Source organism: Drosophila ananassae, chromosome 3L, assembly GCF_017639315.1.
Source record: "Drosophila ananassae strain 14024-0371.13 chromosome 3L, ASM1763931v2, whole genome shotgun sequence".
In the NCBI taxonomy this organism is placed as follows: Eukaryota; Metazoa; Arthropoda; class Insecta; order Diptera; family Drosophilidae; genus Drosophila; species Drosophila ananassae.
In genome coordinates, this window is record NC_057929.1 from 15427862 (window position 1) to 15444188 (window position 16327).

Genomic DNA, 16327 nt, shown 5'->3' on the forward strand with positions numbered 1-16327 from the left:
CAGTGCAAAGTGGCTGGAAAATGTGGTTCAGCTTTATGCATATAAGCCAGTGGCGGAGCGCAGCAGCAGTAGCCTTATATGGGCTCTCAACTCTAAACTCCTAACGGACTGGGCACGCACTCCGACTCGGACTCCAGTTCCAAGCTGCAGATGGCAGCTCCAACTTGCAACGAAATGCTGCTCCCCTCGGTCTCTTCCACCGCGATTCGATCCACCACTAACTGGCTCATAAATCTCGGCAATTAATTTTTTTTAAGTGCAGCCCAGCTTCTGCTGGAGAGGATCGGAGGAGCAGGAGCCGGGGCAGACTCCGTGACAACTGTCACCAGCTACACACGTTAAGTAAATAAAAATTTGCACACATTTGTTGTTTTGTTGCGTAATTTGTGGAGGAATTCGTAGCCGAGCAGCTTCCTGCAGATTTGCGGGATGATTTAGGGCAGCAACTGGTTGTGCAACCGGAGGGGGCACCTGGCTGGAAGTGTGCCTAATGAGAGGAAACATAATCGAGGGGGGAAGTGGCAGCTTGAATTTTTATTCGATGGTCGAAAGGGGCATTAAGATTAGAGGCGTTATGGATGGGCTTTAAGTGGCGTTAAGCAGAATAAGGTAGGAGGCCCTGGGGATCACCTAAGTCCCATTTATTTGCGATTTTTTTTATAGGAATGGCTTCATTAGGGTTACTCCATAGCCTTAATTTCCTTGTAGAGCGCACACATTCAAATCGTTAGGCCACAATTTTATTTTAGCAATAATTTGCGAAAAAATATTTTCACGAACGTGGGAAAACCGCCAGCCTCTGCTGTCGGCTGTCTACTGCCTGCCGTCCTCCGTCCGCCGTCTTCTGTCTTCTGTCCGTGTTGTAATGGTCTTCTGCCCCCCAACCTCCTCCTCGGAGCTACTCCTCCTCCCCCTCGACAGCCCCCTCGATCGGGACCAGCCGATCAACAGCGGCAATCCATGTCAAGCTGAAAATTCAACAGAATTCGAGCGAACTCAGTCGCGAGCAACAGTCAACCAATTATTTTTATCGATTTGGTTGCTGCCACAGAGCACCGACGCAGCAAATGTTGCAGCAGTTGCAGCAGCAGCCGACGCAGGCTTTTCATAATCAAATGTGTGTGTTGCTCTCCTGTGGCATCTGAGCCACAACCGAGTCTGTGGCAGGCACATGTGGCAGGCGCAAATGTGCGACTTGTTGTACAATTTCAAATTGAATTAAATGATTGAATGCATGAATGACTGACGCTGGCAACTGCCAGCCAGTCGACAGAAGATTGAGAGGAAGGAGCCACTGTTAGGAGAGTCTTGCGCCCATTTCTTCCCCCAAACTCCGGGCTAAGCTGGAAGCCCAACTAGCAACCGATTTCTCTCAGTGGCGAAGTGGCCAAGTCGAGTGTTGAAAATCCTTTCAATAAATAGCTAAAGACAAGTAGCCGTTAAAACGCATTCAGTTGATTCTGGTTGTCGCTGCTAGTGGTTGTTGTTGCTGACGATGTTGCAGATGTTGTTGCCTCGATTGTTGTTGCTGGTGGCATGGCTTTTGGCTTTGATTCATGATGCTGCTGGTCCGTCTGCTGCTCAGGCTCCGTGTGGCATGTTTCGTTTGTTGCGTTTTTGATCGCAATTTGACAATGCGAACAAACACAACAACAGCAACAGCATCAGCATCAGCAACTGCAAGAGCAACACTAGCAACTGCAACAACTACAGACGGACAACGCTAAAATGAACATGCGCCCGCTTGTCATTTAACATTTTTATGATTTGCAACATGCAACAGGCAATAACATTGTGGCAACTGCAGCCCCGTGGGGCAGAAGAACTCTATTGGGCAGAGAGGGGGATTTGCCGAAGCAAAACAGCTCTTCGGCTCAGATTTGGCTTTTATGGCTTAATTGAAATGGCCAACTAATGAATGGGAATGGCCAAAAGGAAGGCATTTGCAATGCCAAATGGAAATGGCCAGCATTTACATACTTCTCCTCTGCGGCATGTTGGCCTGCAACTCGGACTGGTTGATGGCTGACAGGAAATTGATTTAGGCATTCTTTGTGCCCCTCCTTGTGGCAGCCAGTGATGGCCTATTAACATTAGCAGAACATCAATTTAATTGGATTATAATTGGTTTCTGGATGTGTGGCAAGAAGCGAACAGTGATATGTGGCAGACAACTACATTAGATAATCCCCAAGCGGGTCAGAATGATTGGGGTAGAGGCTCTACGCAATTGCGAAATAGTTTCCAAAAACAGTTTCTCAGAAACGAACTTCCGATGACAATCGTTAGGGGCTCCCTTGACAAGATCGATGCATGAAGTACCATTTTCTTGCTTTATATTCCATTGTCGGTCGTGAAAAAGTTCCCCCGAAATATCGAAGAGATCAAAATTGCTCTCGCCTCAGAGGGGCTGGGGGAAGATCGCCCGATCGAATTATAAAGTGAAGCATCGGGCCATGGGCTGTCTATTCTGTGGAGGCCCTGCACTGAGCCAATCTCTCAGTGCCAAGTCAGAAGAAAGACGATAAACCAAAACAAAAACCCCGCATCTCAGCGGCAAACAAAAAAATAGAACGTGAGAAATAATATTCGATGAAGCGCCAAAGTAAACGCTTCCAAAAGTTGTTAGTTTATTCCTCTGGTTATTGTTGTTGTTGTTACTGCCTTTATTGTAGCCCCTGTTATTGTTGTTTTTATTGTAGTTGTTACTGTCTGCAACCCATTTTGCGCCTGGTACACGCTACTCGTCGTTGTCGAAAAACCTTTCTGAAGGTTGATTGTGAAAGTCACGATTAAAGCAGAGTCACACTCCCCGAATCGAATGACGAGCCTCGTCTGGATTTTCCTTTCAGACTTTTTGGCTTTTTTTCTCCTACTTCTATACTATATAGTATCTCTAAGCACATTTATCCAGAATTTCGCAATGCTCTTTGGTGACAAATTGGCAAATTGGGCGGCCGGAGCGGATTGCGCGTGTCATTAAAAAAACTGACGTTTGAAATGCACCGACTGCAGTGAATGAATTGCAAACTGAGGGGCTCTCAGAGGGGCCTAGAGCTATACAAGGGGTTTTAGGGGGCAGAACACACCTTTTGACTGCAGAATTGCAAAATTGTCGCCGCTCGGAGACAGAGACACAGACACACCCCGCCAAATGGCAGGGAGAAGAGCCAAACCCGGAGCTGCTCTAAGCATTCATAATAATCCCATACCCTTCACTTGAAAAGTGAGCTTGCTAATCGGTATAGGGTTTAAAAATACATCAGTTTAGTAACTACTTAAGGGCATTGCTTAGTAGTACACTAATCTCAAAATATACAGAGATAGTTACGGTATAGTGTCATATCTTAGAGTATCTTCTGTATTGAGAGTATTGAAGACTATTGGTTTTTCCCATTTATTATTTCTTTCTAAATCACTTGAAGCTTCCCATTGCAGACTTGGAGTCTCTTTCTTGCCACATTCTACACCTACACCTCGGAAGGCTCGGAAAGCCAAACTGGATGCTCCCACATGCCTCCGACTGATGTTGCTCTTGTCGCATATCAGTTACAAAACGCAGTCGGGGCATCCACACCCAGAAAGCAACAGCAACCCAGATCCAGCAACAAAACTTCCGTAAGCAGTCGACAGTTTAATGACTTTGATGACGCAGCGTGTGCTTTCAATTTACAAATACAACGCGACTGCCAAGGCTCTTATTGTTGCAGTTGCTGTTGCTGCTGTTGCTGGGTGTGAGGGTGTTGCCGCCTGGCACTGAGGACTGAAGACTGAAGACTGGGAACTGAAGACTGTGTCCCCGTGGGCGTCTCTTAAATCTTTTTTATTATTTTTATTTCCAACCCATTTTGCCACTGAGCAGTATCGGCGTTTTGGCAGACGACTTGAGAGAAAGATTTGTGGCAAGAAGGCAGCCCAGCCTTGAAAGTGCCATTAAATGAAAACGCAATTTGGGTCATGCCTCCCTTAGTGCCTTAGTTTCTTTTGAAACCTCGGGCCAGAAACAATTGAACAATTATTTTCATGAAATACCAGTGAAAAAAACGCTCCAACCTTGCCATAGTTTTCCAATAGCCATTTTCTTATAAGGATCGCTCGAGACACGGACATCAGATGCCATTAAAAGCCATTCTTCTGGCTGACAGTCCGAGTCCGAAGACTGTCAGCCGAAAACCTACGGACATAACTCATACGCCACATGGGACTCGCGGGCAAATAGTTGATGTTTGTTGAAATTTATTTACATGTTTAATTGATGGCTGAGATGCGATTGCCGCGGAGCTCTACATTTTTTCAATAACTTTTAATTTACTTGCAATAAATTTTTGGCCCGGACTTCTGTTTTTTGTTTCTTGGCCAACTCGAACATGTGCCGCGAAAATGAGCCAATTAAAGAAAAGCCAGACAACAGCCCCGAGAACCGTAACAAAGTTGCGACCATAAAGCCGGGGCCGAAAATTGGCACACACACATAGCGAAGAAAGAGACGGCAGCAGAGAGATGGAAAGAGACAGAGATTTAGCGCGGAAGGAGAGGGCCTTCCTGTGGCAGTGGCTCTTGGCCAAAACCAAAGCGAAACCAATCAAGTGGCGCACAGTGTCACTATTACCACCTGACATTTACACAAATCTTGCTTTATGCCTCAAATGAAATGAAACAACAACACCAGAAGGCACTGCAGTGAGAGAAATTGTGTGTTCTTAGCTGGAAAGAGCAGTTCCTTATTCATCTCCTTAGCCTAAGTTTTAAGCCTTAAAAGTCGTGGGAAATTACCCATAAATTCCTCTCAGTGCAGGCAACAAACAAACAAACCAACGAACGACAACGACGACTTCCTAACAACCGCCGCCTGGTCCGTTCGGAGCTGGTCCGCTGCTCCGGCCTATCGCTTGGCAGCGATCAGAGTGCTCGGACCCGGGCTCAGGCCGGGCTAAGACCCAGGCCAGGCCATGGCAGGCTCAGGTTGAGGCTGCCGGAGAGCGTACAGCAGCCACCAGGCGGCTTATCTTAAGAGCCGACTAGCAGCCACAATAACAACGAAACAACCCAACAACCAAACAGCCAAACAGCCAGCGAGGAAAAACTCTTTTGTATGCTGAGCACATGCGATGGAGCCCCAGCCTCTGCCCCTGCCACAGCTCCTACTCCTGCCTCCCCCTGCTTGGCATTGCCTGCCTTAAACTGATCGCTAACAATCAATTTATTGATTGAGGTCTCAGGTGTAATCGATAAGAATGTTTTTTCCTCGTGTGCCAGTGCTGCTTTTTGTCTTTTGTCAGTTTTTTTCAGGCTTTTTGCTTGACTTAGTGCTCCAGTTTAGTGTTTTTTTTTTTGTCCGTTTTCCCGCTGCCTAACATATGACATGGCTACATGACATTATCCGATTTCGATCCGCATTTGTTTATCTTAATGCATCGATGCGGCCCGGGTCGCAGTCGCAGTCGCAGGCCGAGGCAGTTTGCTGATCGCTATGGATGACTTGGCGATGGACACTTGACACGGAATCTATGCCAGAACGTATTAAATTGAACCATACAGATCGTATCTGGAGAACAGAACCCCATCGATCTATAAGTTTATTTAAATGAGCAGATCTCAGGGGAGATATTCTTAGCAGAGTGGTTTCTGCATCAATCTCAATATTAAAAATATTTGTAAAGTTTCGGGTAATTAAGATTCAAGTGTGGTGAGTTTGGAACGATGGAAGTGGAATTTCGAATGAAATTTGAATATTCTAATGATCCTCCTCTGATTAGATCTGTCTTGGCCAATAATTTTGGAAAAACAATTTCTCTTAAGCACGTCAAGTATTTTAATCCCCTGCTTCCAGTAACCTTTCCCCCAAACTATTCGACGATAAAAGTCAAAGTTCCTTCGGCCGAAATGCAGATCCGTATCGCGGATCCATTACCATCTCTAATCTGAATCTGAGACTTAATTAGCCGCTGGGGTTCATTGAGGAATTAGCCGGATGCACATGGCCATGGACCAGGTCGGGTGGCTGGCTTGGCTTGGCTTGGATCGACTCGGCTTGGTGGGCGTGTGTAGGCCATGTGTGTGAGCCAAGTTGGCCAGCGTCGATGTTTATTGCCGCGGCCGGTACAGATTTGGTTAACAGTTAACAAGCTTATCGCTCGATACGGTAAACAAAGGTGACGCGGCGGTTGCGCAGCTGTTCCTCCTTATAACTTCTTATAAGCCACTCTGGACTGAACTGGACTGGATATATGTATGTGCATCCTGCACTTGGTCTATATGCAGATATTCGTATTTATTTTTTGCTTCTCCCTCAGCCCAGGCAGATAATTAAGGCAAGACGCTCGCCAGCTGCACTGGGGCCACCATAGCCGGACCAATTTGGGCCAAAAAGGAATCACAGTGTGGCTGGCAGTCGGCTTTTAGAGGCTTTTGTTGTTTGGTGCCCCTGCCGGCGGTGCTCGGGCCTTGTTAACCGCCGAAAATAGATAATGATCTGAGTTGGGGGCGGTCAATTTAATGGTTAACTATTAATAACGTGATACGAAATTGGCGTTAATTTGTAGAAACATTCCCCGCCGCATGCACGGACTAATTCGACCAGATCCGAGCCAAAAGTGTAGCGGGCCAGCGGCCAGGACCGGGCCAAAAAAGGATGTGAATGGTGCCTACATAGGTGGGTGGGTGGTTGGCTTCACTTTTCGGCTTTCGGCTTTTCGGCGGTTTTTGCAGTGCAACCGAGTCATGAGTCAAATTTTTTTGTCTTCGAACACGAAGAGCGAGCTGCTGCTGTGGCTGTTGCACGATTTGTAGACGCTACTAAAGAATTCTTTTTCACAGCTAAAAACAAGAGGGGCAAGGAGGCAGGTAAGTGAAAAACATACATGCGACACGGAGAGAAAAATAAAATAAATATCAGACATCCCAAAAACACAGGTTTCTCATACCAACTAAGGGTTACATCTTCCGGATAGGGAGTTGCTTAAAAAAAAATACTACAAAGTTTATAGAAAAAAATACAAATCTAACCCTTAGTGAGCACACTTTTCTCTCAGTGCAGCCATTGGAAAGGTAAACCAGTGCCAATGTTTTTATGTTTTTTTTTTTTTTCGGCAAACCAAGTGTGCTCTAGTAGACAATGCAAATTGCTAATATGCGATTGCTATGCAAGCCGAGTCGGAGACAAATTTTCAAATATTTTTTGGCCGTTGTGTTTCGGCAGTTTGTTTGTTTTGTTGCCGCACTTATGACCAATAAATATGCAGCCAGCTTGCCTCCGTTTTGACTTCTTTCCTGCTGCAACTAAGACTCACTTGAGGCAAGTCTCTGGGGCATTGTCTCTGGCTTGCGAAATTAGTTTGCCAGGCTAATGAGCTACACGAAAAAATCTTGGGAAACTCTGAGCCAGAGCTGGAGCTGGCCAAGATCCTTAGCCAGATGCAGATCCCCAGATCGGATTGCCGCTTATCGATCGGCTCGAAAACGACACAGTTTTGAGTTTGAGGAGCAGCCTCATTATGATTCGTGTAGGTTGACTTGGCTGTGATGACTAACACGAATCGATCGTCGCCGAGATCTCGGGGGTTTCTTCTCTGTTTTTTATTTTAGTTTCTTACTTTTTTATGATTCTTTTTTTTTTGTCGTGGTTGTTGGCAGCTTTCGAATTGTTTGCTCACGAAAGCGTGGATCTATTTTGGTGTGGTGTGTGTTGTTGTGTCTGAAACTGCAACTGCAACTGCGATTGCGACTGGGACTGGGACTGCGACTGCGCGACTGCGTGGTTTCAGCCTCCTTGTTTTGTTTCATTCTTTTTCGGATTCGGATCGGCCGGATCTCTTCGCATGATCCTCTTGCTGGGGAGCCCAGGAAGATGCGCACACGAGGGAACACTGTGCAACAGGTTTGGTGTCTCCACCGCCTCCACCTCCGCCTGGGCCAGCGCGGCAGTGATTTATGCGCGCTCAGATGCAGGGCACCAAGGGGTTAAAGAGAGACTTCTTGAGTGGCTTTTGATTAGCCCGAGGGTACTGGCCAGTCTTTCGTGGGGCACTTTCCAGGTGAAGCAGGTGCTCTCGCAAAGCCTGTGAATTTTTACCTGAAAGTACTTTCATTGCAAGAATTATAGTTTCTTTCTTCGTTCTTACGGGGGATTTCGTTTAGCTCCCTATAGTATCGTTAGCTCCTACAGCTCCTTTTGCATAAACTTTCAATTACCAACTTCCAAATCATCTTCTCGAGGCACTCCCCTCCCCTGACAGCGAATTCCTTTCAGCCGCACCCCATTAGCTGCCCTGTTGTCCAGTGTAATCTTTCCACAAAAGACAAAAATATAAAAAAACAAACTTCGTGTGGCATATGCTGTCTAGCATTTTGTTGCCAGCAGTGGTGGTGGTGGTGGTGGTGGTGCTGGGCTGGTGTGTCAGTTGCACGATTGCCAGAGACAACGTGTCTCCAGTGTCATCAGCATCTCCATTTTTCTCTGCTTGTTTCAATGTTTTTTCGGGTGAGTGCTGCCACCGAACATCCGAGAGCACCCCAAACTTAGTACCAAGAGAAATTACTTCCTTTCTTAATAATATTCACAAAAATTGAATAATTATCCTTTTGAAACAGGTCTTTAAATGATCAAAGAAATTACTGCCTGCCAAGGGTGCCATTTCAAGGAAGAGTATCCTAAGACCAGGGGACAACCCCCATCCTTTTCTCTCAGTGCTGGCAGAGGCGACGCTGCCCGTTGTTATAGTGCAGAAAAATTACTATGACAACGCTGGAAACAAGTAAACCACAGTTTACATTCACTCAATTCGGTTCCGGCGCGGGCGGCGGGAGATGTCAGCGGCACGGCCAGGTATCTCCGCCAGATGGGGCAGCGATGGGGATACGGAGTCCGACTCCGCGACAGGGGAAGGACTGGGACAGGGGCACAGAGACAGAGCCAGAGCCAGAGTCAGAGTCGGAGTCAGAGGGAATGGCAGAATCGTGGCGTGGTGGTGGCACGCTCATCTTCAATTTTTCTACGATGCGACGTCGCTTGGGTCGGCGGGTATTCCTTCCTCCGCTCGCCCCACTCCCCAGACTGCAGTCTTCTTTTCCATTTTTTTTCGGCAGCGGCGGCGGCGGCTCACACTCGTGTTCCTTGCACTCTACTCCCAGGTCTCAGTCTCAGTCTCAGTTGTAGTCTCAGTTTCGGGCTCAGTCGCTCAGCCACGGTCTGGGCCTGGTCTCTGGGCCCGATCTGCGCAGCGAGATGAGTGGTTGGCAAAAATGTTTGAATGCGATCACGAACTTGACCTTTCACATAACCTCAAAAGCCAGTCACAGTCACTCAGTCAAGTCAAGTCAAGTCAACTCGATGCGCTACATACGCGCCATGTTAACCAGGCCCAAAGACACGGCCACAACGGCGGGTCCTCTCGGCCCTCTTCGTCCATGATCGCCCCATGGAGGGGCTTGGATCTTCAATGGTCATCCCGCCCGGGTGTCAGCCTGAGCATAATTAAAAAACAATCACCCCAAAACAACACGCCCCCTCGCCAGTTGCATGTGCGTCTCTCCCATTTTTTTCAACAATTTTATGGGGCTTGGAATTGGGGGATCTGCTGGCATCTGGGATTGGGGAATCTCTGGAGGATCTTTCGATCTGGGCGAGGCCAGCCGGTGGAGCTGCGACTCTTAAAGCCGCCAGCGGTTATGATGCAGATGCAGATGCCAAATCAGCAGCTCAGCCAACAACCCGAATCGATGAAGTGCAGCAACGGTAACACGGCTTTGGAGAACTTCCCAGCCAAGACGAGAGGTTACCCTGTACTTCATTACACATAATCAGGTGTACTATAGATGGAGTAGAATCATGGGCTTAATAACAGACCTCCCTTTTCGAAAGTCTTCCTGTTAGGAGAATACCTCGGACATACCCACCAGAACCCCTTTTTAAGTATTTCCCGAAACCTTCATCTACCTGTTAGCACCTGCTCGTCACATTCTCACCTTCCCGCCAATATACCCGGGCCCTGGCTTGGTACTCGAACACTTCACTAAATGTTGCATATCATTCGATAGATGCTGTGGATGCTCCGACATCGTCGCCTCTCCGCCGGTCCCCTGCTCCGGGCTGGGATCTCCGTCTTAAGGTCGTTCGCTCGCGGATCGACCCGCGTGTCGCCGCATCTACTTAACCTGGAAAGCCTATGCCCCTGAGTGGCGAGAGGCGATCGTTCGGTTCGGTGGTTCGTTGGTTTGCTGAGCCTCTTCTCAGTGGTGTGGGATTGTACGATGTTGTGCAGTTTTTTCTCTAGGTTTTTGTTTTTTGGGTAAGGCACTGTGGATGTCTCAGGCTCTCCTTCGAGCTCCACCCTTCTGCCAGACTCTGCTCCCTTCGCCTCGATCGCCCCGATCCTCGTCTGGTGGCTAGTTCAACAGCTTTATTTATGGGCTGTTTGGGTAGCTTAAATAAATCAAGTTGTAGTTGCCGTTGCAGCTTCCCAGCTAGCGACTCTCACCTCTGGAGGATGGTGGGTGACGGGACGAGACCAGACCCCAGTACTGCAATTAGAGTTGGTGGGAATTTGGCACTGTCTCTTGCGTTCTGGAGCTGGGGCCCCTGGCTTTGCCCTCTATTCATTGGCAATTTGGGGCTATCTATCGCTCCGCCGGCTAATTGTATAATTATTTAAAGCCCATAATTTATGTGTGCCGAAAAAACTGGTCGTTTTCGGAGTTTTAGGAGCTCTCGGGTGGCATGGATTTGGGGCTTGGGATGACCGTTAAGGCTGGAAATTAAGCCGGACCATTATGTGCCGTTTGTTTTACAAATTTTAACGCTATTTAACACATTCGCCACGGATCTGGTGGTAGCACGCCATAAACCATTAGCATGAGAGATTGCTGTTACCGTCGCAGTCGCTGTCGCTGTCGCCTTCGCCTTCGAAGTAGACGTCGCCGTCGTCGCCGCCTCTCTATGCGCTTCTCAAATAGCTTTTGTGGTCGGTGAGCGCATTGACAAAATTAATGATGCCCTCACTAATATCATGCCTAATTGATTAATATGCGCGGCGAGACAACAATTTTTAAACTTTGGCTTTTGCTTTGGCTTCATCTAATGCTATAGCTATAGCTATGGCTATAGGTATAGCTCTGGAAATCTTTAATGAACGGAGCGCTCAGGTTTTAGCTGTTAATCTTACTGTATAGCCATTTAAGGTAAGCTCTCTGGCTTCTTAATTAAATTAGGTGTACCGCTGGGCACCCTACGGCTGCGAGTGGAGGAGCTGCGAGTGGATGGTCGTATAACTAACCATCTATTTATCTAGTCAAATTTTTGTGGCTTTTTTCGGTTTTTCGGGGCGTTGCTGTTAACTTCACACACACACACAGTCCTACTTGGGGCAAAGAGAAAGGCTGGCAAAGGTCAAATGGTCGAACAGTTGGTGGTTCGTCCATAGCCTCGTCGGTCAAGTGGGCAAAGCAAACACACTCCAATTCCAACTCCAACTCCAGCACTTGCTGAGGTCAGGTTCCTGGGCGTCGGATATAGAGCGGTGCTCGCCGCGGAATCAGCATGAACTTAATGGGCCGAACAACCGATCTGCTGATGATCACACGGTGAGCATTCACGTATGAATGGCTCCGCCTGATGAGCATTAGGCAATGACTAACGTTTTGTCTCCCCCCTTTGTCTGATCTTGTCGGCGAGATTGTCGGATAATCCCGGGCGGGGAGCTCCCGCTCTCAGGAATGCGCTGTGGGGGGAGTGTGATCATGGTCTGATATAAATGCTGATAAATAACATATCTTTACTATCGATCTGGGCATTGTTTTGAAGAGATATCTCTCCGAAATAGTTTGTCCCTCATTTGTTCCCCCAGACGTTTTCTGATACGAGATATCGAGCTCGGCTCCTGATCTTCTGAATTTATGCAAAACAAAAGAAATACTTTCTGTCCACCCACCAACTGTCTGTCTTCATTATTGGAGAAATGCAAATTGGTTGTGTACCCATTCCATTCTTTCCAGTCCAATCCATACTCTCCTCCTCGCTGTGACCTGCTTTTCTCAAGTGATCAACTTGTGGCGGCCACTCAGGTGATTAATTGTCTTCGGCCCAAAAACACTGACCGGCCTAGGTGGACCCGACTTAGATATAGTGTATAATTAGCAACTTACCGCGCGGCGAACGTAAGCTCAGATCAACTGGTTCGACCTGAACCGGAGGGCCCTCTGCCTGTGGAGAGAAGCAGAAATTAAAGTTTATCAGCGTCGTCATCAATATTGTTATCGGAGGAGTAGCTTATTAAGTATGCAGCCAAACAATAGAGTCATAAGCGATACCATGGCTAATCAAGTTTGACAAAATGTCCGAGTCGGAGTCTGGAAATGGGGGAAAGTGTTGGGATGCCTAAGCCCAGAAAAGAATACCATCCATGGGGGGTTCCAAGTGTTAGGAGGTGGAGAAACGTGTGCGTGTTTAAGAGCTGTTTGCTGATTGAATTCCCCGTACCTGGAACAACCGCAAATGACTTCCGTCGATATCTTTCTTATAAAAGCGCCTCTGCTCCACATGGGCCGTATGGACTGTATGGGCCACATATGAGATCGAGCCAGATAAGTGGGAAGAAACCGAAAAACCACAATTGTTGCGCATTTTATGCGCTTACGAAATCTTTAGCCAATAAACTAAAGGCAATAAAACCCAAAAAACTAAAAAACTAGAAAATATGAAAAAAAAAAAAAAATCATTGGCGCAAAAATAACAAAGAAACAGTTATGAGCTGCCCGCAGCGCCATAAAATGGATAAATTTTAATTTGGCACTGCATATGCATTTCGGCAGGGGGTGGTGTGGGGATAACTATTCGAGGCACAAGTTTAAGCGGGGCCTAATAATTAAACTGAAGGGTGTTTCGAACGGAGAGATACCTATAGGCTGTCTAAGCTTCGACTTGGAAGAGAGGCTTGCGTGTCTTTTGTTATTAAATGTCATTAAAGTAAGTAAGCGTTTAGAGAAGCCTCTAATCTTAATTCAATAAGCTTTAGCTAATACTAGACTAGTCTTAAAAGAGAGTCATATTGAAATAAATACTATATAAAGACCTCCTTAGCTTGACCTGCCAAGTCGGTTAACCCGACTGATACCATTTGCAGGGTAACCACTGGGCCTGCTGCCAACAACACGGCCGCGAACAACCTCAGCAACACCAACTACCAACTAGCAACAACTGACAGAAAAACAACCAAAACATCGAACACATCCATGGATGCTGAGTGTGTGCCCAGTGGGCAACAACGACAATTGTCAGGCTTGTAGCGCAAATTATGAAAAAATGTCAGTGGCGAGTGGGCGACTGCCAGACTGCCAGTCTGCCAGGGGGGGGAGACTGACATGCCACGGGGAGGAGGACTGGCAGAACCCAGAACTCAAGCCACGCGATCTGAGCCGAGGTTGTTTATTCAAACAAATGCTCATTGCCGGCATTAGATTAGATAGTTTGTCTTCGATTGTGTCGAACGGCAGCCGCGGGCTCTTCGACTGCGACGTCTCTGCGGCCTTTTGCCCAGTTTATGGCCCACAATGTTAGCAACAACTTCATTGGCCAGCGGCAGCAGATGAAAATCAAACATAATCTGAATCGGAATCAGGATCTAGATCTAGTTCCAGATCGATGCTGGAGACTTCAATTGATATGCGAGTGATGTTGGCCCCCGTTCTGAGGTATTTATATTTATATTTTTCCGCTCTTATTAGTAGTTTCTTCCAAGCTTACTTTTCCCTCTAATTGCCCGAGATCGCTGATTTATTGGCGAGATGCCCAGATCCCCAACCCACCGGCAGCCATGTCACAATACTTTATGATATTGTTATGGGGCGCTGCAGCCTCCACGCCGCTAATTTGTGTTGGGACGTGCTGAAATTTCTCATAGGCGCCGCAATTGATAGAATGATGGTTGGGACATTAGTTGGCTCTGATTCTCCTCCAGCCTCTCCTCTTGTTTATGGATTGTCTTATGCTTGGTATGTGGCTGCTGGCTGTTGACGGCTTCTGGGGCCTTTGAGGCGAATGGGCTTTACGAGGCAGCCAAACGAATTGGCCCAATGGGAATTCCTCCGCAATTGTCATTTCGAATGGCCCGAAGTGTATCGCTAACATGGAACTATTTCGCTCTGCTCGCGCTTAATTGATAAAGGTTTTTTAGGCCATAATCATGGCAAAAAGGTTGTAATTGAATTTAACAGATATGGAGGACAAATTGCGGCCAATAACAATTACTTAATGAGGGAGTGCAAAGAGGTGCTGCAATGGCTTCAATTCTAAGGAAAGGATACAACTTTTAGAAGAGGAAAATAAATTACTCATACGACCGATAGCCCCAGTTAAAGTCTTAAGGACTAAAGTCTTTATTTTACATTTATTTCTACTCTTAACCTCGAGCTTACCTCCTTTGCTGACAGAGGGTCGGATCCAAGTCCATTCTGCAAACAAACAAAAAGGAAACAAGGAATTAAACGCTGCCCCGGCAATTACAACAGGTTGGTGTTAACCCTGGCTCCCCTCTCGGTCTTAACCCATGACCCCGAGACCCCAAGAGTCACCAAAACAAACTTTCGGCTGAAGAGGAAGTCCAGGCTGCCGGACCGAAAAGGGGAGCACATGGCATATGGCGTTGGCGGCGTTGTACTTACCATGAAAACCATTAAATTGTAAAACGTCTTACAAAATAATAATTGCCCGGCAACGTTCTGGCCACGTTACAAAAGACAGGCAGCAGTTGAAGTTGAAAGGAGGGGGAAAGTGCAGCGAGGCAGGCGGTGGCAGGTGAGGCGGGGGCGAAGGCGGAGGTGGAGGTGGATGCTTGAAATAATCGGTGCAACTAGCGCTTGGTTTTGGCTCTGGGCCTGGCTTTGGCCAGTTGCCTCTTGCTGTTGCTTTTGCTTTTGCTTTTGCTTTTGCTTTTGCCTGTGCTGGGTGCTTTCGGCCCGGCTATTGTCGCAGCAGCTGTTGCGTCTTTTTGTTGCAACTGCAACTGCTGCATGCTATTTCGCATCCGCGGAATCAATGACAAAACGCGGCCAAAACGAGTGCAACGCACCTTGAGTTTTTATTTTTTACTTTTTTTTTCTTTTCTCGATTCGCGTGTCTCCCCTTTTGTTTTTTGTTCTTTCGCGACCTGTTGCCTGTTTTTTTTTTTAGCTTGCCTCTTGTTTGTGCTTTTTAGCTTTTGTTTGGGCTGCGGGGGGACTCCCTTTTGTTTTTATCAGCGGGGGAGGGGGGCCACCGAAGACGCAGCAACAGCCGCATGTTGCACAGGTGAGAGTAATAGAGCGGGAGGGAGCTGCGCTGGTCGCAGTGCGTGACGATGTTAGTTAGTTGCTTGGCTTAGTCAGTTACTTAGGCAAATATTTTATGAGTCGCCTGAGCATGACAGCAGCGGCACAAAAACAAAAATATGCACCAAAAACACAAACACAGTCCAGTGGAGCCCTCACAGATTTTTCCAATTGAACGAAACGACAGACACAGAACCGTAGAGACCTAAAATTGGCAATTACTAGTGCCCTGCATCCGGTCTTGTCTCTGGCTCACTTATTAGCACTTATTGCCGCCGCTTCCTGGGCGGGGGTGTTGCTACTACTACTACTACTATACACTTGTTGCTTGCATTTCCGGTCGGTGGGGCAGTCGGCGGCCGGCCAGTCAATTGCAGTTCCCGATTCCGATCCCGGTCCCGCGGGCGCTACAAACTCGCACTTAATTCGATCAACTAAGGCACATGCTACCACAAATACAACGCCCCATCGCCGAACCACCGTGTGTGTGTTGTTATTATTTATATATCTCTTGATTCTTGGACTTCTTGTTTGCCTATACTCTTTGTTGTTGTTGTTGTTGTTGTTGTAGCGTGAGTGTGCAAATTACAGCACATCCGTCATTTTAATTTCACTTAAAACGCCATTTAAAGCGTCGCACCAAGCACACGCACGCACACACAATGCACCCCGCACGCAATGCAACACAACGCAATGCAACGACGCGAGGCACGCATCCGCGCATGCGCTGAAAGACCGGCAAAAAGGCAGCGGAACGAAACGAAATGAAACGAAAAGGAAGCAACCAGCTTTGCGCTCGGCAGCGAAACACGTTTGAACGGACCGCGCGGCGACGAACGTTTGAGCTCCAAAGTGTCTGGCCCGCCAAGTTTGGCTCCCCCAGCCGTGGTGAGCTTTCCGCCGTCGCCCAACTCACCACAGCCCCCACACCACACGCAGGCCAGGTGTGTGTGTCTGTGTGTGTGTGTATGTAGACCACTTTGTTTGTTTGTTTAGTTAAGGTGGAGCTAGGCTAAAATGACAAGTTGGC

The 16327-nt window shown here is 47.4% G+C and overlaps 1 protein-coding gene and 1 long non-coding RNA gene across 2 annotated transcripts in view; one reads left to right on the forward strand and one right to left on the reverse strand.

Moving 5' to 3' along the window:
• The window catches only part of LOC6494171 (Krueppel-like factor luna), a 30210-nt gene extending 14058 nt beyond the window's left edge, over positions 1–16152 (reverse strand). Inside the window, exons 1-3 of the mRNA XM_032450775.2 lie at positions 14653–16152; positions 14407–14442; positions 12139–12196 (exon numbers count right to left, since the gene is read on the reverse strand). Of these exons, the coding sequence (XP_032306666.1) occupies positions 12139–12196; positions 14407–14442; positions 14653–14664 (106 nt within the window). The 5' untranslated portion in view covers positions 14665–16152. The remainder of the gene's footprint in view (positions 1–12138; positions 12197–14406; positions 14443–14652) is intronic.
• Positions 5356–6705, forward strand: LOC116654720. Its single transcript, XR_004309899.1, has 3 exons — positions 5356–5686; positions 5757–6229; positions 6294–6705. It is a non-coding gene; the product is annotated as an uncharacterized LOC116654720 (long non-coding RNA).
• Positions 16153–16327: the final 175 nt, after the last annotated feature.